The sequence below is a fragment of the Hyla sarda genome, chromosome 1 (assembly GCF_029499605.1).
Source record: "Hyla sarda isolate aHylSar1 chromosome 1, aHylSar1.hap1, whole genome shotgun sequence".
Taxonomy (NCBI): Eukaryota; Metazoa; Chordata; class Amphibia; order Anura; family Hylidae; genus Hyla; species Hyla sarda.
In genome coordinates this window covers 48,316,899-48,341,600 of record NC_079189.1, presented here as the reverse complement: position 1 = coordinate 48,341,600, position 24,702 = coordinate 48,316,899, and the positions used below count along the sequence as shown (strand labels likewise).

General features: G+C 44.3%; 1 protein-coding gene across 14 annotated transcripts in view; it reads right to left on the bottom strand.

Moving 5' to 3' along the window:
- Positions 1-218: 218 nt before the first annotated feature.
- Positions 219-24,702, bottom strand: part of RNF4 (ring finger protein 4) — a 30,445-nt gene continuing 5,961 nt past the window's right edge. For 6 of the 14 annotated variants that reach the window (XM_056554975.1, XM_056554977.1, XM_056554978.1 and 3 more), the window contains exons 3-9: positions 21,104-21,258; positions 10,483-10,606; positions 6,927-7,003; positions 6,696-6,705; positions 6,377-6,530; positions 4,851-4,899; positions 219-874 (exon numbers count right to left, since the gene is read on the bottom strand). In XM_056554975.1, the coding sequence (XP_056410950.1) occupies positions 725-874; positions 4,851-4,899; positions 6,377-6,530; positions 6,696-6,705; positions 6,927-7,003; positions 10,483-10,606; positions 21,104-21,112 (573 nt within the window). In that variant the 5' untranslated portion in view covers positions 21,113-21,258 and the 3' untranslated portion in view covers positions 219-724. The remainder of the gene's footprint in view (positions 875-4,850; positions 4,900-6,376; positions 6,531-6,695; positions 6,706-6,926; positions 7,004-10,482; positions 10,607-21,103; positions 21,259-24,702) is intronic. The other 8 variants (XM_056554971.1, XM_056554972.1, XM_056554967.1 and 5 more) reach the window with 2 other exon arrangements.

The following is a 24,702-nucleotide window of genomic DNA, read 5'->3' as shown; positions in this document are numbered from 1 at the left end:
GCTCTGTGTTCCAAAAAGAAAATAATTTCTTCTGTAGTTTTCAGCAGCTAATAAGTACTGGAAGGATTAAGATTTTTTTAATAGAAGTCATTTACAAATCTGTTTAAAGGGGTATTCTGGCAACAGTTGATTAAAAAAAAAATAAGTTTTCCATCGGAGTACCCCTTTAAGCTGACAAATCCACTTCAAAGAACTAAAATGCTTTAAGAGCTGTACAAAAAACTTTATTTTTTTTCCGGTATGGCTATTACTTGGTGACACTTCATCTACCTCCAGGAAGAAATAGGTCTCTGGTAGTAGACTTATTGGCTATGAAAGGGTTACTGCCCATAACCAAGTGGTGACTCCTGATACACCGAGCAGACAGGTATGAAAATGGAGGCTCCCCAAGCTGGGCACCAGTACTGGGAACGTTGCGTGTGCCTTGGTGCATCCCACTAGCACTCACCATACTCTTGATCGAAATCCAACTGGTGCTCGGTCACTTTGATACCAACGTTTGGCTGAGGTCACAGCATGGACCAATAATACCCTCATTTCATGGGAGGGCACTGCATAGTTTGTTCACATAACACCCACATACACCCAATAACTCCCCCCCCCAAAACTCACAAGTTCAAAAGAACTCTGTCCTGTTCTCCAGCTTCACTGCTTTTATCTGATGATGTCTGAAAAGAAGCTGAATAAGGTAGTGCATTATCGTAAGGAAAGCCCTGACCACCGATCAGATGTAGATCGGGTGATACTGTTTAGGAGTCAGTTTTTTCCGGCAGGTTGGACAAGATGTGACATTTCTAAGGGCGTCTCGGAGGCACTGACTGCAGAATATGTGACCACATTTGGTAGAAACGATGAGACGTCCGCTCTGTGTTATCTATGAGAGATGGAACAAACTGAGGTTAGGTGGGGGACTTACATAAGAATAAGGATTCAGTAAAAAGTATGTTCTGGACAGAAGACATTTTCCATATAGAGGTTATCCCACTAAGCCTTCCACCTTTGTTATTAGGGCAGTATTTCCCAACCAGTGTGCCTCCAGCTGTTGCAAAACTGCAACTCCTAGCATGCCCGGACAGCCGAAGGCTGTCCGGGCATGCTGGGAGTTGTAGTTTTGCAACAGCTGGAGGCACACTGGTTAAGAAACACTGTATTAGGTCATATGGACATTGTAGGGAGAGCCAAAGGCTGTACTTCTATTACAGGGTCAGTGTATAATACCACATTTCCCTGCAGCAACTCCTACAGTGATCCCTCAACAGACAATAGTTTCAACATACAATTATCTTTTCTGGACCATTGTAACTTGCAACCAGACTCAACATACAATGCTACGGACAGTCCAGATCTGTGATATGTGTCAATGGCTGGAAGAACTGACCAGTCAGAATGGGCATTCACTGGTAAAACCCCTGTATTACTGAAGCGTATGCACTGACTGGTGTCTGGTAGCGCTCCCTACAGTACAGGGCGGTATTACATGTTCTGTACTACTCTTTACCTGTGCTACAGTTAGCTGCTTCTTTGGACATCAGGTAAGGGCAGCTCCATTTAACTTTTTTGGGACCCTGTGTGTACTGTACAGGACCCTGAAGAAGCTCCTGTCCTCTACATAGACAGTGATTTACAGCTCCCTGCAGCTCTTTCTTACTATTATATGTAAGGACTTACTTTATCCACAGGGTGGGCCATTTTTAAGTCGGCCATTTTGAATACAATTTTTGTATTTTCAATAGGAAGAGGGTCATGTGACACATCAAACTTATTGGGAATTTCACAAGAAAAACAATGATGTGCTTGGTTTTAACCTAACTTTATTCTTCCATGAGTTATTTACAAGTTTCTCTTTGTTTACAGCTATTGACATGTTGTCGAGGTTAACACGTGAGGAGCGGATCGAAATTTTTTGATGTCTGGTGAACGCAGTAACCGGGTCATTGCAGCAGATTTCAATGCAAGACACCCTACGAGACCACCCATCTCCCATGCTACAGTTAGCAAACTGCTTGCCAAGTTTCGTAAAACTGGATCAGTGTTGGATTTGCCAAAATGTGGACGCATGAAACCTGTCACTAATGAAGAAACATCAGTGGCTGTCCTAGCTTCAATCAGCAAGAGCCCACAGCGTAGCACTTGCCGCATGTCACTGGAGAGTGGCCTTACAAACTCCAGCTACTGCAGCATCTCAACGAGGATGACCCAGATCGGCACACTGAATTTGCAGAATGGGCAAAACAAAAATTGGAACAGGACCCTCAGTTTACGCAGAAGATTTTGTTCAGTGATGAGGCAAACTTTTATGTGAATGGTGAAGTTAAACAAAAGCACCGCTATTGGTCTGACACTAACCCACATTGTATAGATCCCTCCAAGACTGTTGGAACACAAAAATTGATGGTATGGTGTGGTATATGGGGTACAAAGATAGTAGGGCCATTCTTCATCAATGGAAACCTCAAGGCCACTGGATATGCGAAATTTCTACATGATGATGTGTTTCCCTCTTTATGCACTGAAGCTGGCACGTTCCCAGAGTTTTTCCAGCAAGATGGTGACCACCACATTATGGGTGTCAGGTCCGAGCATTCCTAGATGAACAGTTTCCTGGAAAGTGGATTGGTCATCGTGGGCCAGTTGAATGGCCCCCAAGGTCTCCTGATCTGACCCCCTTAGACTTTTATCTTTGGGGTCATCTGAAGGAAATTGTCTATGCTGTGAAGATACGAGATGTGCAGCACCTGAAACTATGGATACTGGAAGCCTGTGCTAGCATTTCTCCTGCGGTGTTGCTATCAGTGTGTGAAGAGTGGGAGAAGAGGGTTGCATTGACAATCCAACACAATGGGCAGCACATTGAACACATTTTATAAATGGTCAGAAACTTGTAAATAACTCATGAAAGAATAGTTACGTTAAAACCAAGCACATCATTGTTTTTCTTGTGAAATTCCCAATAAGTTTCATGTGTCACATGACCCTCTTCCTATTGAAAATTCTAAATGGCCGCCATGGTCACCACCCATCTTGAAAAAGTTTCCCCCCTCACATATACTAATGTGCCACAAACAGGAAGTTAATATCACCAACCATTCCCATTTTATTAAGGTGTATCCATATAAATGGCCCATCCTGTATATTAGTTATCTACTTATTTTAGTTTAATCCTCACTTTTTCGTATTTTTGGATGACATTTTGGGGCTTCAGAACCAATTACCAGGTTTCCATAGAGTTATGTTCTCAACATACAATGATCATCTTGGAACCAATCAATATTGTAAATTGAGGGACCACTGTACTAGAAAAGCTAGTATCAGTGATAACTTTTTTTGAGAATAAATTTACATTATTTTATAGCACTTTGGATCACATAATAGTGGCCGAAATTTAAGATAGCTGTTGCTCCAGCATTATAACCTCTAGTACACATCTATTATTTAGTGTGGAAAAATAAACTGTTAAGTGGGGTTATATGGCCGAAGGGAACAGGAACAACATTGCTGAAGGACCCAAAGCCCATCTCCATTGCGAAAATGAGAACATTTCCATCCCAGTAATAGCTGCATATATTTGGCCCAGGTAAACCGCGCTTTAATCAGTATCACCCGCACTATAAACCTGTGTTTACAGTTTAGTGTTGGTGATATCGCCGTCAAATGCTCTTTTACAGGTCATGTTGATATGTTTAATTTATTGTGCGGGTCAGTGTAATTATAGGGAAAGAACATGTTTTTTATTTCAGCAAATAAGAAAAACAAAACAAAACAAAACAAAAAAAAGTTAAATTAATATTCCCTACAATGCATTCCAAAGGCTACACATACCCTCATTACCTTGGAGCACTGGTGCACTCCAGGCATTCCCTAGCCCCTTGGTGCCCCTTGGTCCATCTTGCTGGCTGGTCCCTGATACACACACCCAATGAATATTTATACTTTATATGCTGAGCGCTGCACAGGATAGACAGGGCATGCCATGCTGGAGAACTGAGCGTGCATGTTTGGCATCTCAGCACATAGCAGCTACCAGCAGAAGAGGGAGTATATCAATATTCATTGGAGGGCGTGAATCAGGGATTGACTGGGAAGGATAACCAGTGCACCTCAGGGCTAAGGAACATCCTGAGTGCACTAATTTACAAATTCGTATTTTAACCCCTTAACGACTACGGACGTATATTTACGTCCATGGCTGGCTCCTGATCTATGAAGCTTCGTATCTGCTGGGTCCCGGTTGCTAAAACCGGACTTAGCCGATCGGGCTGATGTCCGGTATTAACCCTTTAGACGCTGCGATCAAAGTTGATCATGGCGAGAATATGCTCAGCGGAGATGTTAGGGACCGCCGCGGGGAAATCCCAAACAGCTGAGGGAACAGCGGGAGGCTCCCTACCTGGCTTCACGCTGTCCGATCGGCATTTGATTGCTCCTAGCCTGAGCAATCAAGCGCAGATAGCATTGAACAGTGCTGGCAATCAGTGTAATGCATGTGCCGACCTAATGTGTGGGGGAACTATACTGCCAACCTAATGTGGGGGGGGGGGGGGGGAACTATGCTGACAACCTAATGTGGGGATGGGGAACTATGCTGACAACCTAATGTGGGTAGTACCTAGAGGGGTAGTCTTATACGGCGAGTATATCCCAAACTCAACTTTAACTTATATGCCGGAAAATACGGTACATAAAGACAACACTGTACATTTATGGTGCCTGGTGCCAAGGGGTTAAGAATTTGTTTAGCTATAAAATTCAAGATCTGTTAGTTTGTGACGCAAAGGAAGTTAGTCATGATTTCAGTCACATCTAAAAGGTCAGTTTTTGAGAGAGACAACCGTATATTTACAAGCACTCACCTCTGAGTAGCCATCCATGCAGATCGGACAGCTGACACTCCCAGACGTTCTGTAGAGACAAGTATTAAACAGGTAACTAAATTGATATAAATATTCATTTTACATAGTTTAAGATGGACAGCAAGTAACAAAACTAGCTAAAAAATGACTTTTCTCATCTGTGGTAACCACCCCCCACTCTAGTATCCAAGGCTTCTCCTATGCTGCTTCTCTTTGGAACGTTTTCCCTTTTTCCATAACATTATCCACTTGTGTACAAAAAAAGATTTAAGAAACCTAAAAGTTTTACCACTTGCAGTAAGACTATGGAAGTAACAACAAAAAACGTGGTCTCAAAAGGCTGGAGGTGCTCAACCCCAAATCCTTGTAGTCCGTTGCTAGGGGTGATCCCCAGCATAAAAATGCATACAATTGCCACAATAGAACAAGTGTCACAATAGAATCCTACACCAGATAGACGGTGTGGATGTGTCACAAGTAGGTTAGCGTTAGGTCCCGTGCCATCTGAGAAACCTTGGCGTTGGTGTGCGGGCTCTGGTGTGTCCTTAATATAAGGATACACTGGCGCAAGTCTTTATTTTAACATCAGTGTTGAGGGATAGCCAATGTCACTGTATACATCTACCACAGTAGTGCACCCATATTCCTGTATTGTATAAGACTATGGAAGTACCCAGCTTAAAGGGGTACTCCGCCCTTAGAAAGAATGGGTGATAAGATGTCTGATCCCAGCAGAGGGGACCCCCGCGATCTCTCCTGCAGCACCCCCGCTTCTCCGCTTCAGAGCGAGGATCGCTCTGTGGCTGGTGACAGGCGATGCAGGGGACGAAGTAACATGACGTCACGGCTTCGCCCTCTCGTGACGTCACACTCCGCCCCCTCAATGCATAGACTTGCATGGGGGGGGGGGGGGGCGTAAAGTCACAATACTCAGTCCCCTACATCGCCTGTCATCAGCCACAGAGGGATCCTCACTCTGTGCAGCTGAGAAATGGGGGTGCTACAGGAGAGATCACGAGGGTCCCAAGCTGCTGGACCCCCACGATCAGACATCTTATCCCCTTTCCTTTGGATAGGGGATTAAATGTCTAAGGGCAGAGTACCCCTTTAAAGTATATCACTTACTCCTGTCTTTCAGTCCTTGCCCAGTCATCTCTACTTCCTCCTTGCCTTACCATATCTCCCCCTAGGTTTATATTTTATGTATTGTATGTAATAGTAGGTCACTGCACTTCACAAATACAGGAGTGAGACCCGATGCAATCTAAACTTTTTTCAGGACACCATGTCAAGAGTTTACTCAAATGACATTAACACTTTAACTCCATTTCTAGCCATACAGGATTAGTATCACATTTACAAAGCTATTCAACTTTCCTGCAGATAAAATTTGACATGGCCAATATTTCTCTCCCTTTACTATCACTAAACAACAGTTCGTTGCCACATCCTGAAGGAATGAGCAGATTGGGCAGATATATGTCTAATGGTCTATGGGGGACTTCAACTACATCAGCAGATTATACCTTGGGCTATTATGGCTTGTAGGTGGGGGGTCCCTGGATCTTCTGCTCACTATTGGGTCATTGTCTCTTGCGTCCTCATCATCACTGCTTAAAATACAGCTGGCTGCTTGGGTGGTAGAGCGGGTATTGTTTCTCCTTCTCCCACCTAGGTGTTCTAGAATAGAGAGATTGCATGAAAATATATGGAACCATTATTTCTAAAGCTTTTAGAGAGTAAAAAAAATAAAAAATAAAATTTATATATATATATATAATTTTTTTTTTTTTTTATTATTTTTTTTTTTTTGTTAAGATAATATGTGAAAGGAAATCTACTCACCTTCAACAATCTGGTCCAGTGTTCACAAGATAAATTTAAAGAAAAAATAAAAAAATATGGTTACATAAGTCGTACATTTTGAGTAGGGAAGTACATACATGCATGAGTTGCAGGTTTACATGCTGTTAGCGTTCATAACGTTTGACCTTACAATCTGCTGTTGCCCAACAGTGTTCTAACCGCCATGGAGGCCAATCCCTATAGAGTATCTGTGAGTAACAATGTACTTACAACCACTGAGTCATTGTGCGTTAAGTCGACAACCACTGGCTCAAGCGATTCACATGTCAGATCGACAACTTCCTCTCCTGTCCAGAAACAGAGATATGACCTTGTGTAAAGCCAAAGATCCCAAGTAATCACATATAAAAACATAAAATACTACAAAAGTCATTTGAAAATAAAGCTGGCCATTGCCTAATAAAAACTCATCTCAGGTTGGATATTTTGGTTGTCAGGAACCGTAGCTGAAACGTCATTCATACCAAACAGCAGATATGCCGGACAAAATCACAGATAATTCCAGATATAGATTTGTCATTTTAAAAGTTAAAGGTGTATTCCGGGGAATTTTTTTCTTTTTTCTTTTATATCAACTGGCTCCGGAAAGAAACAGATTTGTAAATTACAGTGGTCCCTCAACATTTGATGGTAATCCGGTCCAAATGGACCATCGTTTGTTGAAACCATCGTATGTTGAGGGATCCGTGCAATGTAAAGTATAGGACAGTGGTCTACAACCTGCGGACCTCCAGATGTTGCAAAACTACAACACCCAGCATGCCCGGACAGCCGTTGGCTGTCCGGGCATGCTGGGTGTTGTAGTTTTGCAACATCTGGGGGTCCGCAGGTTGTAGACCACTGGTATTGGAGGTTGTACTCACCTGTCCCCGCCGCTCCGGACCGTCACCGCTGCCCTAGATGTCGCCGCCCATCGCTGTCGCCACGTCCCTGAGGTGTCCTCGACGCTCCGGTAAGGCCTCTGCTTCCCCGGCATCCGCGCTCTCCGTCGCCGCCATCACGTCGCTACGCACACCGCTCCTATTGGATGAAGGGACGGTGTGCGCACAACGTGATGACGTCGATGGAGAGCGCCGACGATGCAGGGGATCCCGAAGAGGACGCGCCGGAGCCCCGATGACAGGTAAGTGATCGTCAGCGAACCACACGGGGCACCGTAAACGGCTATCCGGTGGCAGCTGGAGCAGTCTGCGCTGCCGGATAGCCGTTTATGCGATGGCCCCGACATACAAAAGCATCGTATGTTGATGCTGCCTTCAACATGCGATGGCCTCTGAGAGGCCATCGCATGTTGAAATTATCGTATGTCGGGGCCATCGTAGCTCGAGGGGTCACTGTACTTCTATTAAAAAAATCTTAATCCTTCCAGTACTTATCAGCTGCTGAAGTTGAGTTGTTCTTTTCTTTCTGACAACCGAGCTCTCTGCTGACACCTCTGCTTGTCTCAGGAACTATCCGAAGCATTAGAGGTTTGCATTGGGGATTTGCTCCTACTCTGGACAGTTCCTGAGACAAGCAGAGGTGTAAGCAGAGAGCACTGTTTTCAGACAGAAAATACCAAACTCAACTTCAGCAGCTGGTAACTACTGGAAGGATTCAGATTTTTAAATAGAAGTCATTTACAAATCTGTTTAACTTTCTGGAGTCAATTGATCTAAAAAAAAAAAAATATATATATATAGGTTTTCCTGGAATACCCCTTTAAAGCGCAAATGTCACCACAGTACAGGTAGGGAGGTGCTGTTACCATTGCATAGAGAAGAATGTGCAGTAAATGCGGGTGCTTTTACTCACATTCGCCGCGGTCTGTAAAGGAAAATTCTTACTTTATTCTGATGCCGGGCCACAGTCGGATAAGCCGGCCAACTCCCGCAGCGGCACACCCCTCCTCTCTCCACCTCCTCTCTGCTCTTAGCATGGAGCACTGCTTGTCAATCTTGCTGATCTCAACGAGACCTCGACCGATAAAAACTTTTAACATGTCTTTCAACAAGTGTGGTTGTCATTTGTATGCATTTTTGCCATGTTGTCCAGACATACCAAGAGTTTAGATCGGGACGGGAGTCAGTCCTGAGACCCACTGTGATCGAGAGTTACAGCAAGGAGAAGAGTGCAGTAGCGAGCAACACACTCCCCAGCTGTCATTCAAACCAGACCCTTTCACTGTAAGGAGTGAAAAGGTTGGATGTAGCAGCTGACCAGGTAGTGAAGAGCGCTGCTGTGCACTTCACAGGATTAGAACTTGTGATCATACTGCTGCAATCTAAACTTTTGACATGTCTGCACAAAATGTGAAATCTCAAATGACAGTGACTCTTTAAAGGGGTACTCCGGCGCAAAGACATTTTATCCCTTATCCAAAAGGATAGGGGATAAGAAGCCTGATCTAAGGGGTCCCGCCGCTGGGGACTCCCGTGATCTTCCACGTTAGAATCAGCCCCCGGAGCGTGCTCGCTCCGGGTCTGATTACTAGCGATCCCGGGGACGGAGCACAGTGACGTCACGGCTCCGCCCCCTCAATGCAAGCCTATGGAGGGGGCGTCACGCCCCCTCCATAGGCTTGCATTGAGGGGGCGGAGCATGATGGCACACGGGGCGGAGCCGAGACGTCACTATGCTCCGTCCCCGTGATCACTAGTACTCAGACCGGAGCGAGCACGCTCCGGGGGCTGATTCTAACGGGGTGCGGCGTGGAAGATCACGGGGGTCCCCAGCGTCGGGACCCCCGCGATCAGGCATCTCATCCCCTATCCTTTGGATAAGGGATAAGATGTCTTAGCGCCGGAGTACCCCTTTAAGGCTGTCAGTGTTTCTCCACCTTCTGTTGATACCTTAAGCAGATTTTCCTAGTATCTGGTTGTTGTTTGGCAACTTATCCTCTGCACAGACTTTGAAAAATCTTCCCCAAAAACTTTTTATATGTTGTAGAACTTGGCAACACATTAACCTTTCTAATATACCTAAATTGTTTCTTAGAAAAAAAGATTACTGCAAGTCTCCATATCATCCAGAACATAATCCAGTCCGGCTTCAGATGTGGGTTTACAGAGCAACCTGCAGTGATTGGATGAGGAGAATGCATGGTGAGTGAGGGCGGGCCCAGTGCTTGCCTCAGACACACCCCTTCCTGAGCAGTGGTTGTCAGAACGAGTGAGCAGCACAACACAGGAATGTGTGAGCTAAATACAGAAGCTAGACACATAAAACGGACATGACCTAGTAAGTAACATTTATAAGTACTCTTTTTTTCTGAGATATGACAGGTACACTTTAAATATCATGCCACAATATAGAGGTTACACTTTGCAGCATACTCCAGAAAAGACGTGAAACAGCCTGTAAAGACCACTACAGTTTTGAATATTACGATCACAATGGGTAACATGTCCAATCCCCAGAGATATCTTTTAAAGGAAATTTTAAGGAAACCTGTCACACCGAATAGGTCGTATGGAGGTGTTGTTTTAGAGCAGGAGGAGCTAAGATTTATATATAGATATGTGGGGTAAGTGAAACCTCTGCTTAATTTTGCTCATTAGTGATATAGTGTACTAGTGTGTGTTTAGAAAGAGCTGTCAATCATGCAGTAGGACCGCCCAAATGACTACTTAGCTCAGAATGAGCAGGAATTATAATGAATAAATGACAAATTATCCTGAAACTTTCCTTACAAAACTATACATTTGCTTAACTCCTGCTCTATAACATTGGGCCTGTATTTTTAATGCGGGCATTAAGAAAGGCAAAATTTGCAAGATGTACGAACCGCTTTCCTCAAGTTCAATGGGTTCAGCCACTGTTGCCATTGAGCTGGTTGTACTTGCACTTCTCCTCCGTCTCTGTGATGATCTTGACTTGCCCACCTCTGTTCCCTTACGTTTTCTTTGACCCTACAAAAATAAAAAGAAAGAACAGAATTTTAACATTTCCACCAAATGATGTGATTCTGGGACCCAGTCACCACTCAATTTACCAGAAAGATAATACTGGTTTCCAAATTAACTCCAAAAGGTGATTGCGAGGCGGGGATGACACCCCTTCCTCCAAATGTAAAGGGGTTGTCTAGGAAGCAGGATAGGCATTACCTTTTCTCAGGGGACACCTATACTGATGGGTATATGCTCTTGCCACTAGGAGGCACTGACACTAGGAAAAAAAGTCTGCTCCTCCCTGGCAAGTTATACCCGCCCACTGGAAGTGAGGTAATCAGTTTTAGCTAGTGTCAGTAGGAGGCAAGACACAGGTCTGGGAGCTCCCCAGACCTGGTCTCCCCAGACCTGGTCAGTATCTGGCAACTGAGGTGAGTATGCCCCCCCCCTTACCGCAAACCCCCTTCTCCCCCCCTCCGAACAAGGAGTAGAGCCCCACTTCTGGGGCTGTTTATGGTGATTAGAGTGGGAGTCTGGGCGGTGGGGGGGTTAACACTGCCTCTCTGCAAGTTTCTATTCTGGCGGTTCCCTTTTTTGCCAGGAGCCGCCAGCACTTCTCTTCTGCTCCTCCCTACGACCGACGGGTGCTTAACCGCAGCCTCTCTTTTCTGCGCTTCCGGCAGTGTCTAGCTCCGCCACTCCACCATTGCGGGGGTCAGCGGTGCTTCTTAGTGAGTGCGGCACCGTTGCCCTTACTGAGGCCTTGCAGGAGCTCTTCCTATCTGGCCGCTCTAGTCCCTGGCCCCAGACCTGCACGGCGGCTTAGCAGGCGCTTTTCAGCGCGCTGCTCTGGGCCATCACCGCTCCTGGGGCTGCCCGCATGTGTTGGTCCTCACTGTTCCACATTTTCTCTTTGGGGACTTCACGGGCTGCATCAACACAGTGTGCCTGGCTCCCCACTCTTCCTCCTGCCTATTTATAAACAATACACACTAAAATATATATATATATTTTTTTATTATTTTTTTTATTATAGTGTGTATGTGTATATATTATTATATTTTTATTATAATGTGTATAATTTTATATATATATATATATATATATATATATATATATATATATATATATATATATATATATATATACATACACATACATACATACACACACACACACACACACTTATGCCTGGTCTCTAAGAACATTTGGTGGCGTTTGGCGCCCTCTTGTGGCCAATAATTGTATTACGCTCTTAATTTCCCTTGCAGCAACCAGTTGCAATGCAGCCTTGGTCTGTCATTTGTTTTATAGACGAATTACATCATTTGCGTAATACCTCTGGTACCCCTATTTTCTGCAGGGTTCTCACTGTCAGGGAACGTCCACAAACCGACGTGGCGGGTTGTTGCCAGGGATTTCACAATCCCTTGGAAACTGCCGGGGATATATTCAGTGCCTGTTCTCCCCTACCACTAAATGCTATACCATGTGCAAGGGCTTTTGTTTCCTGGCGGACACTAAGGACTCTTGAGGTTCCTCCTGTCAGGTCTGCCGGCAATCAAGTGCTCCGATCTTCTGCACCAAACAGTTTTTTTTTTTCCTTTTTCCAGTGGTTTTCTGGTCTCCGCCTTCTGTGCTCGCCTTCTGCTCAGGTGTGCGCTGCTCTCCCTGGCGTCGCTTCCAGTGCAGGGTCTCTGTGGCAGTGTCCTTGCGTGTGCATGGATTGGACTTGATATGGATATGCTGGAAAGTAGTCTTGCTTGTCACTCACCTCACAGCTGTCACGTCTGCGGCTATCATTCCGGTATTCCACTGGTAGTGCAAGGTGTCCGATGGAGTGATCCCTTGTCTAACTAAGGACCCATACCAGTAAGCCAGACAGTTGTCTGCATGGTTTCCTACGCCGCCTGTCGCATATCACACGGCAGAGTGACCCGTTGTCTCCTATGGACCCATACCAGTTAACCAGACAGTGGTCTGCATGGTTTCCTACACTGCCGGTCACACATCTCGTGGCTGATGCACCTGCGACTGGAGTTCCAGTACCCCACTGCTGTGTGAGGTGTACAAAGTCGTACCCCAGCGTGTCCTAGGGACCCTATATGGGGGGACGGGGATACAATCCACGGCTCCTCAGCATCCCCGATCTCCCAGGGAAGCGGGGTTTCTATCCATGCCTCCCCTTCCTCCCACATGCGACAGACTTACTCTCTTTCTGTTTCTTGGTTATCTACTGCTGATCATGCAGCCTTGGCATTCTCCTCTATTGGAGGGGTTTGTGCAATCAGGTGTGGCTCGGCAACAGCTGGTATAGCCACAGTCTGTCGTTTGGATCCTGCCATTGCTCTCCTCCCCCCACGGCACAATCTGCCTAGTAAGGTGTGTTCCTTCTTCCCTTGACTATGTCAATTGCACTACACTGACACCGCAGTATTCTGGAGTAACCTTCCTGTCCAGAACCTGGGAGTCTCAGCCGGGTTCCCTTTGGGACCGCTGGGGTCCAAGACCGGTTGTTCTCCTTGTCTTGGACACTATTCTGGGATGCTGTAGCGTGCCTTCTTTTCTAGGTCTGCCCTCCTGGTTCTTTGGGTCTTACTGATGGTTGAGGTCTTGGGCATGTGTAGAGGTCCTGCCCAGAATTCTCTACGATCCCATTTATGGGGGAGGTCTTTCAGTTCAGCACATCTTCTGGTTTCGGCACGGATGTTTGTCACCGGGATACCCCCTTTTCTGGGCATTCCGCTCCTTTTTTAGCTGTTATTACCTTCAGTCTCCTCCTTCAGGGTCCATATTTCCTTGAGATGAAGGGCACTCTGGTCGTCCGGATTACACCTGTCCAGCTGTTTTGCCTCCTGGGGCTCATTGCGGGCCTCTGGATAGGGGTTTTGGGTCTGCAGATGTTCAGATCATCGATCTTCTGCACCAAACAGTTTGTATTTTTTTCCTTTTTCCAGTGGTTTTCTGGTCTCCGCCTTCTGTGCTCGCTGCTCTCCCTGGCATTTTTTCGCCATGTTCTCTTGAATCGGTTGACTCTGGATGGAGTTCTTTTTTGTTCCCTTTACCATTTTTGTTTTCCAGCCAGGTTAGCCCTCTGTCTGGTTCATTGTTCCTTGGAGTTGATTTCCTACCTCCATGGTTCTAGCCCATCTGGCTTCCTAGTCGACTCTTCTTGTCTCCCTATATGGACCGGGGGTTTAAAGTCTCTGCCACGGACAGTCCCTTCCATTGGCATCCCAGTCCATCTCCATGGAAGGGTGATCTTCCGGGAGCTCGGTTTCTGGGCCTCTGTTACAGTGGGGATCAAAAGTTTGGGCACCCCAGGTAAAAATTTGTATTAATGTGCATAAAGAAGACATTCTTATAATATGTCAACAAAAGTTAGATTTTATTTCCATCATTTACACTTTCAAAATAACAGAAAACAAGAAAATGGCATCTGCAAAAGTTTGGGCACCCTGCAGAATTTATAGCATGCACTGCCCCCTTTGAAAAGCTGAGACCTGCCAGTGTCATGGATTGTTCTCAATCACCATCTGGGAAGACCAGGTGATGGCAATCTCAAAGGTTTTAAATGCCCAGACTCCTCTGACCTTGCCCCAACAATCAGAACCATGGGTTCTTCTAAGCAGTTGTCTAGAAATTTGAAACTGAAAATAGTTGACGCTCACAAAGCGTAAGATAGAAAAACATTTTCAGATGTCAATATCCTCTGTTCGGAATGTAATTAAGAAATGGCAGTCATCAGGAACAGTGGAAGTTAAAGCAAGATCTGGAAGACTAAGAAAAATGACAGAACAGCTCGCAGGATTGTGAGAAAAACAATTCAAAACCCACGTTTGACTGCACAATCTCTCCAGAAAGATCTGGCAGACACTGGAGTTGTGGTACACTATTCCACTATAAAGAAATACTTGTACAAATATGGTCTTCATGGAAGAGTCATCAGAAGAAACCCTCTCCTACGTCCTCACCACAAAAATCAGCGTTTGAACTTTGCAAATGAACATATAGACAAGCCTGATGCATTTTGGAAACAAGTTCTGTGGACCGATTAGGTTAAAATTGAACTTTTTGGCCGGAATGAGCAAAGGTACGTTTGGAGAAGAAGGGGAACAGAATTTAATGAAAAGAACCTCTGTCCAACTGTTAAGCATGGGGGTGGATCAATAATGCTTTGGGGTTGTATTGCAGCCAGTGGCACAGGGACATTTTGGATGCTAACGATGCCATCTGTGAAAAAGCTGAAGTTAAAGAGAGGATGGCTTCTATAAATGGATAATGATCCTAAACACAACTCGAAATCCACGGTGGATTATATCAAGAGGCGTAAACTGAAGGTTTTGCCATGGCTTCACAATCTCCTGACCTCAACATAATTGAAAATCTATGGATAGACCTTAAAAGCAGTGCGTGACAGACAGCCCAAAAATCTCAAAGAACTGGAAGACTTTTGTAAGGAAGAATGGGCAAAGATACCTCAAACAAGAATTGAAAGACTCTTGGCTGGCTACAAAAAGCATTTACAAGCTGTGATATTTGCTAAAGGGGGGCAGTACAAGATATTAACTCCGCAGGGTACCCAAACTTTTGCAGATGCAATTTTTTTGTTTTCTGTTATTTTGAAAGTGTAAATGAAGGAAATAAAATCTATTTTTTGGTTGACATATTACAAGAATGTCTCATCTGTAATTTGATGCCTTTTGGAGATTTTTCCATCTTTCCTTGGCTTCTTTATGCACATTAATACAAATTTTTACCTGGGGTGCCCAAACTTTTGATCCTCACTGTATATCTGGGCAGGGTTCTCGTCAGCCCAGACACAGTGGGTTCGGTCTCGGGACTGATTCCCTTTTCACTGTTGGTTGTTCTTCCCACACTAGGGGACTGCTTTGGCACGTACCATAAGTATAGGTGTCCTCCAATGAAGAGCGACTGAGAAAAGGAGATTTTTTTTGTACTCACCGTAAAATCTCTTTTTCGTAGCCTTTATTGGGGGACACCGCACCCAACCATTTCTGCATTTGTCCGGATATTCTTTTTCCGTTATTGGGTTTTACTTCCGGGATTTCTTTCTAGAGTCCTTTGGACACATTTCTTTGTTGGCTTCTCCTACTGCTTTGTGACAAAACTGATTACCTCCCTTACAGTGGGTGGGTATATCCTGCTAGTGTCAGCGCCTCCTAGTGGTAAGAGCATATACCCATCAGTATAGGTGTCCCCCAATGAAGGCTACGAGAGAGAATTTACGGAGAGTATAAAAAGAAAAAATCCTTTTCTGCTCCTGGCACTCTCCTGTCTCCTGCTTCAACTTCATATAGCTATTGGGCATTGCATGAGTGGGAAGAAAGAAAGACGCATGCGGCTTCCGGGTCTACAGGCAACAAACTGTTTTGCAGAATCCCCGCTTTCACTGCCCAGAGGAAGCGGGGATTCCGCGAAACAGTCTGACTGTAGACCTGGCAGTAGCCAGAGTCCTTCTTCCCTCCCTGCGGGGTGTTTTTTTTTGGTTTTTAAATATATTTTTATTAAACAACTTTTAATAAACAGTAAATATAAAACAAAATTATACAGTGGAACAAGATGCATAAGAGTATAGGTAGAGAACACAGCATCAAAGAGAATGTAAAGAGCGCATAAAGCTTCTTCATCCGTGACAGGTACCATTATCCCTATAATAACTCCCCCCTACCCTTCCTCCAAACAGAAAGTAGAAAAGAACATAGCGTCGCAATGTACATGAAAGTGAACTAAGGCATCCTAGAATAAAGTGACATCTTCACACTGACATCTTCAAGTAAAAAATAAGATAGGTATTGTCAATGAGGAGACAGATTTATCACCCACCTCCCTTTACCCTATACCATCTGAACAAGCAGAAAGTGCGACTCCTCACTCAATACTTGCGGGTGCTCCCTTGACTCCGAACTTGGATCCGAACCAAGAGCCACAGTGCTCAAAAGAAATGGTCAGCCTGTATTTAGTATTACGCATTCGATAGTCTTAGCGCCCCTAGAGAACCTCTCAGAGATTCCACATTGTACCAAATGGTGTATCTAAATGGTCACACAATCTCAACAATCCCCTGAGAGTCAAACTGAGTAACAATAAAGGATTTCCATTTTTGTAAAAAAAACGCTTAGTGCTCATTTCAGAACGTTTCTCGGCATCCAAGCGATCTACTAGAAACTATTTCAATTGGGTAATCTGCATAGGCAAATCTGGAGTGGTGATATTTAGCCATTTAGCAAATGACAACGCATGGCAACTAAAAGGATTATGTGGATAAACCTAGGAAACCTTTCCTCCCCTTCCCCTCTGCGCCATTGGTGAAATAGGAGCGAGTGTAGTGTAAAAGGGACCCACACCTTCCAATGATCCCATATGTCCAATTGTATAAGATGCCAGTTATATCGCTGAGTGTGAGCACTCCCAGATCCCGCGATACATGTTTGTAAGTGGGGTATTACATTTAGGGCAAGGAGTGATCCTATTCGGGAAGTTATGCGAGGGCAAGATATTGAAGGCATATGAGGCAGCATGAGCGACTTTGAAATATGTCTCCCCCCACCTCTCATTGATAAAAAATTTCCGTACAGCTGCCCATCCGCTCAAAACTATGTCAGTAATGTCTCTGTCTCCTGTCCATCTTTCCCATGTCCAGAATACATGTTTAGGATAAAGTTTTAGGAAACGGTTATGGAAGGCCACGTACAGATCAGAGATTGACCTTCTCTGGGGTTCATTTCCTATAATGTAATCTAAAATGTGATTCGGGGCTTCTTTCAACAGATTCCACAATCTAGATGAACAGAGGGCATGTACCTGATTGGCATAGAGAACGTGTGACAGGAGGAGGTCGAACATGCGGAGCATTTCTCCCGGAGTGAGCCATCTACTGTCATCACTATGAATCAGTCGCCCCACTGTCTGAACCCCTCTAGAAAGCCACAGTCGCAACCATGGAGAAGATTTACCCTGTGGGAATTCTGGATGGTCAGGCAAGGGCATTCTTTTGGATACCAGAAACGGAAGGCCAAAAACTTTTCACACTTTCTTTCAGGTCACTATGATGTCTCTCAGTAGCACTGAGCCCTTGATCCCCACCGTAAGTTGAGCATATGAAGTGTGAAGCAGTGCCGGTAGAGACCAAGGGGCGGCCAGCGCTGTTACCACTGCTATATTGGAGAAGTAATCAGAGGAGTGCAGCCAATCATGCGCGTGGCAAAACAAACAAGCTAAATTATAGCCCCTGATGTTCGGGAAATTAACTCCCCCTCAACCTTGCTAAGCATGAGCTTCTTTAGAGCTATAGGCGGGTGCTTGCTCTGCCATATGAAGCGTTGAAAGGCTGCGTTGAGGCGTCTAATGTCGTCATGGCAAATGAGGAGTGGAAGCGCTTGCAATGGGTATAACAATCGGGGGAAACTGGCATCTACCCAGGAAAGAAAAGTAAAGGCTCCCAGCGCTTCAACTCCGCCATAATACACTGAAAGAGTGGTGTATAGTTAAGGGAATAGAGCTTGTCAGAAGTCTTCCCTATGCGAATGCCTAGATACATTATTGAAGAAGAGGCCACTGTACCCCCAGGGCATTCGCATCAAGAAGCCACCTGGGAGGAATCGCATTCAAAGGCAGTAGCATGCTCTTGGCAGCATTGACCCTGTAGCCTGTGAAGCTTAGGGCATAGGATAAAACGTTCAAAATTCTAGGGACAGCCTCCTTGGGGTTGGTTAGGTAAAGTAACACATCATCGGCAAACATGGATAATGTGACCTCCTGGGTACCCATGGGTATACCCCTATAGAGATCAGAAGAGAGCAAATAGTGGGCCAGAGGTTCAATCACCTGACAAATTCCTTTAGCTAACTGGAGGGGGGTGGCCTGGGGTATGTACCCTAGCCATGAGACCACCATATAGACAGTCTATAAAGGAGCTAAATCAAACTATAATCCCAAACTTTGCCAGGACCAGCCTTAGCCAGTCCCATAGAACATTGTCAAAAGCTTTTTCAGCATCCAAAGTGAACAATGCGGGTTGGGTTGCTGTCTGGGACTGGCCCCGAACACCATCCAGGACTGCCAGTACCCTCCTAATGTTCCTGACCGCCGAGCGAGTCTTCATAAGTCCTACTTGATAGTCACCTACAAGGGAAAGTAAAAATCTAGCCAGACGATCTGCTAGGATCTCAGATAGTAACTTAACATCCTGGTTGATCAGAGATATGGGGTGATAGGAGCCAGATTCTAAAGGGTCCTTGTCAGGCTTGGAGAGTTCATACGAGGATTTTGCTGCCTGCCACTAGTGAGTAAGCTTCCGCTAAGGCTGTGCGGGCCTTTGCATGACCCGCCAGAGTTTTCCTTTTGACTGAGGTACTAGAAGACATAATTTTTCCCCTAAGTACCGCCTTAGTAGTTTCCCAATACAGAGAGGAATTGTCAATGTGAGGTGCGTTGTCCGTTTGGAATTCCAGCCACCATCCCCTGAAGACTCAGAAAGGATTCCTCTTTTGTTAAGTAAGACAAACCACCACAAGATGTCCCCCCTCTTGGCTGTCCTGTTGGGATAAATAGGTGTCAAATACAGTGGCCAAGAGCAGAGAGCTAACCGTACCAGGGAACGTGGCATAGTAACATAGTTTGTAGAGTCTAGAGTGTTCACCCTAAGACCCTTAAGTGTTGATCTAGAGGAAGGCAAAACCCCCATGAGGCTGAAGCCAATTGCCCCATGACAGAGGAAAAATTCCTTTACGACTCAAATATGGCATCAGAATAAATCCCTGGATCAACATTCCATCAACCCAAATCTAGTATCCATAACTGGTAAGGTTATATTTTTCAAGAAAAACATCCAGGCTCCCCTTGTTTTTTTGAGTCAGACATCAAAACATCATGTGGCAGAGAGTTCCATAGTCTCATTGCTCTTACAGTAAAGAATCCCCCGTTTGTGATGATGGTAAAGCCTTCTATCCTCTAGATGCAGAGGATGCCCCCTTGTCATGGTTACCGGCCTAGGTATAAAAAGATCACTAGAGAGATCTCTGTACTGTCCATTCATATATTTGTACACTGTGATCAGATCGCCCCTAAGACGTCTTTTCTCCAAACTAAATAACCCCAAGCTTGATAACCAGTCTTGGTCCTGTAATCCTTCCATACCATTATTATCTTTGTCGCCCTCCTCTGCACCCTCTCCAGTTCAGCCATGTCCTTCTTATATACAGGGGCCCAAAATTGTACACAATACTCCATATGTGGTCTGACTAGTGATTTATACAGAGGAAAAACTATGTTCCTGTCACATGCCTCTAAATACATCCCATGACTTTGTTAGCCTTGGCACTGCTGCCTGGCACTGACCACTAAAGTTCAGTTCACTGTCCGAAGTCATTTTCAGTAGTAGTTTTACCTAATGTCTTATTAATAACACATAATTCTACATTTTGTTTTTACGGCATAACCTTACATTTACCAGAGTAAGTTCCATTGATCCCCACGCTCTGCTTCCTATCACTGAGCCAGTTGCTAATCATTTACATATATCCTCCATACACACAGTCCTAGCATCCTAATTTTATGTACCAACCTTCTGTGCAGCACAGTATCAACTAGAAGAACTGATGGGTTTGATAACAGACAAGCTCCCATGCACTGGTGATATCAGAGTTCCTCCACCAGCCGACCCCATAGGCTTTGTAATTTGAAAAAGTTTGGAGAGGAGGACACTAGAGTTTAGGCTGGGTTCACACTGTGTTTTGGTTTCCGTTTCACTGTTTTCGTTACAGTACGTTTCATTTTGCTTTATACTAAAACATAGTTAACTAAGGCTGTTTTAACACTATAAAATTCAGCCATTTTAAAGATCCGTTTGATGTTCCGTTATGAAAACCCGGAAAATCGGCCATTAAACGTCCGTTAGAAAATCCCATTCTAGTCTATGGGATTTTTACATTATCCGTTTTAATCCATTATAGTCCGTTATTAATAATGGACGTTATTTTGTGACGGAAGATATTAATGGGAAAAATAGTGCATGTACTATTTCTTCTGTTCATTCTTCTGTCACAAAATAACGTCCGTTGTTAATAACGGACTATAATGGATTAAAACGGATAATGTAAATATCCCATAGACTAGTATGGGATTTTCTAACGGACGTTTAATGGCCGATTTTCCGGGTTTTCATAACGGAACATCAAACGGATCTTTAAAACGGCTGAATTTTATAGTGTGAAAGCAGCCTAAGCTATTGTCTACGAGAAAAAAAAATTATACAGTTGCAATTTTACAAAAAATTACGTATTCTATAAATCAAAGGGAAACAGATTCTGCAGTATGGCAAACAGCAGCATCCGTTAACGTATACTTTATTTTTCCTTTTCACATGTAAACGTATACATTAGACGGAAACAAAAATGCAGTGTGAACTCAGCCATACAGATTTTGTTTACTGTTCATCTCCCCTCTCCCCCCCCACTCACTCCAGCAACATATTCAGACACCAATGATAATACTTACAGAGCTCATAGTGGTCTTGAATAGCAAGTTAGACACAAAAGAGTGAGAAAGACACCATAAAGAGTGCAGAAAGAATAGGACTTCTCAGTGCTTCTCACAGAGCCTTAGTGACAACTACAGAGAAAAATCCAGGTTCTTACAAGGTTACTCTTCACCTGAGAAACAAATAACAGGGTTGGGTGACTATATACATTTCTCAAAGTTTACACAGAGCAAAAACAACAGTAACCAACCATAAACACCAACCTGTAACTTTAAAAGGGGTACTCTGGCGCTAAGACATCTTATCCCCTATCAAAAGGATAGGGGATAAGATGCCTGATTGCGGGGGTCCCCCGTGATCTTGCACGCAGCACCCAGTTAGAATCAGTCCCCGGAGCGTGTTTGCTCCGGGTCTGATTACTGGCGATCACGGGGGCCGGAGCATTGTGACAGCTGTCACGCCCCCTACCATAGGCTTGCATTGAATGGATGTCACACGGGGGTGGGGCCATGAGGTCACATTGCTCCCGCCCCCGTGATCGCCAGTAATCAGACCCGGAGCGAACACGCTCCGGGGACTGATTCTAACAGGGTGCTGCGTGCAAGATCACGAGGGTCCCCCGCAATCAGGCATCTTATCCCCTATCCTTTGGATAGGGGATAAGATGTCTTAGCGCCGGAGTACTGTCGTTAAAACTAATTGTTGCTATTGCACTCCTTATAGTAAATAAAAAAATCTTTCTAATGTACTTTGTTTAAAAAAAATAATAAAGTTTTCTATGTTTTATTTGTGTTTAAAAAAAGCTGCCACTAGGTGTCTCCCTACTTGTCCAGAGCACAGGTGTGCTATGATTGGCTAAGGTGTGTGCAACCTTATCCAATCATAGCTCATCTCACACACTGAACTGATCTGGGCTGTGTGTAGCAGAGTGAGAGAGGAAGTTCTCCCCTGTATGGCTTCAGATGATGTTACGCCTGCTGGGGAACGCCCCTTCCCAGTCTGTGAATCTGAGACTGAGCAGAAAATACAGAACAATATCAAGGTAGAAAACTAACAAATAATAATAATAAAGGCAGGGGGTGGTTTATCATGATGGGGGCAGTGAACTGGAAGGATTATACAATTTAACAAGAACATGACAGGTAATTTAACCCCTTAAGGACTCATGAAGTACTGGTACGTCATGAGTCCGCTCCCGTTCTATAACGCGGGGCCACGGCCTCTAACAATGGGCGGGACCCGTGGCAGTGCCGCACGCTATTAACCCTTTAGAAGTTTAGAAGCCGTGTCTAAAGTGAAAGTAAACTAATGCCGGTTAGCTCAGGGAGCTGATGGGGATCGCCACGATGAAATCGCGGCATCCTGTACAGCTTACAGGACAGCCAGAGGGTCCCTACTTTCTTCCATGCTGTCCGATCGCCGAATGACTGCTCAGTGCCTGAGATCCAGGCATGAGCAGTCAAGCGGCAGAATCATTGATCACTGATTTTTGGTCACTTTTTAGATCATGAAAATTTTTTATAAAAAGCGATCAATAAGTCCTATCAATGCAAACTTCAGATCATGATGCAAAAAATGAGCCCTCATACCGCCCGATACGCAGAAGAATAAAAAAAGTTATAGGAGTCAGAAGATGACAATTTTAAATGTATACATTTTCCTGCATATAGTTATGATTTTTTCCAGAAGTGCGACAAAATCAAACCTATATAAGTAGGGTATCATTTTAACTGTATGGACCTACAGAATAAAGATAAGGTGTCATTTTTACCGAAAAATGTACTGCGTAGAAACTGAAGCCCCCAAAATTTACAAAATGGCGTTTTTTTTCAATTTAGTCTCACAATGATTTTTTTTCCGTTTCGCCGTACATTTTTGGGTAAAATGACTGACATCATTACACAGTAGAATTGGTGGCGCAAAAAATAAGCAATCATATGGATTTTTAGGTGCAAAATTGAAAGAGGTATGATTTTTTAAAGGTAAGGAGGAAAAAACGAAAATGTAAAAACCGAAAACCCCGGGTCCTTAAGGGGTTAAGCAATCGTTCACATCTCGATTAGTGCTTTCGAGGCACAAATATGTTGGTAAAATCTCAAAATCGCTTGCAGACTCATCTGTGCTTGTATTGGCACAGGCCCCATCCAATGACCCAAATATAGTCACCAAGTGACTACATTTGGGTAATTGGATGGGGCCTGTACCGACTACATTTAGGTCATTATCTAAGTTTTGGCTGGGACTAAAAAAACACATCGGACCACACCTTTCAGTTTTACGGTCGGAAAAAGACCTGAATATAGTCACTGGGCGACTAGATTCAGGTCATCAAATTCATGGAATTAAGGAGGGCCCGAGCCAATCCAAGCACAGCTACGTCGGCAGCAAATTTGGAGATTCTGCTGATGCATTTGAGCCTCGAAAGCACTAATAGTGTGAACCCGGCCCAAGACAAATTTACTATTTTTAAGCAACAACAGTTTGTTCCATTGGCTGCAGAATTTTGGTGACCCTCCTGTACACTTGTTTGTGCAGATCATCCTTCCTGCTCGAAATTTATCATAATCCTTGTGTGATAGGTGATGAGCATTTGATCGGTCGGGGTCTGACCAGTGAAAATGGGGGTCTCCAGTCCTCTGTGATTTAAAGGGATACTCCACTGGGGGAAAATCAACTGGTGTCAGAAAGTTAAACAGATTTGTAAATTACTTCTATTTTAAAATATTAATACTTCCAATACTTATCGGCTGCTATTTGCTCCACAGGAAGTTCTTTTCTTTTTTGATTTCCCTTGTATCTGACCACAGTGCTCTCTGCTGACACCTCCATTTTAGAAACTGTTCAGAGCAGGAGCAAAGCCCCATAGCAAACCTCTTCTGCTCTGGATAGTTCCCGACATGAACAGAGGTGTCAGTAGAGAGCACTGTGGTCAGATTTTTTCTTTTCCTGTGGAGCATACAGCAGCTGATAAGTACAGGAAGGATTAAGATTTTTATATAGAAGTAATTGACGAGTCTGTTTAACTTTCTGGCACCAGTTGATTTAAAGAAAATTTGTTTTCAAGCGGAGTGCCCTTTTAAGTGGCAGCAAACATGCTAAGCCACCGCTCCATTTGTTCACTGTGGCACTACCAAAGACAGCCAAGTGCTATAACCATCAGTCCCATGTCAGTTAAAGGGGTACTCCGGTGGAAATTATTTTTTTTTTTAATCAACTGGTGCCAGAAAGGTAAACAGATTTTAAATTACTTCTATTAAAAATGTTTAATCCTTCCAGTACTTATTAGGGGCTATATACTACAGAGAAAGTTCTTTTCTTTTTGGATTTCTCTTCTGTCACAACTAGAGATGAGTGAACTTACAGTAAATTCGATTCGTCACAAACTTCTCGGCTCAGCAGTTGATGCCTTTTCCTGCATAAATGAGTTCAGCTTTCAGGTGCTCCCGTGGGCTGGAAAAGGTGGATACAGTCCTAGGAGACTCTTTCCTAGGACTGTATCCACCTTTTCCAGCCCACCGGAGCACCGGAAAGCTGAACTAATTTATGCAGGAAAAGTCAGCAACCGTCAAGCCGAGAAGTTCGTGACAAATCAAATTTACTGTAAGTTCGCTCATCT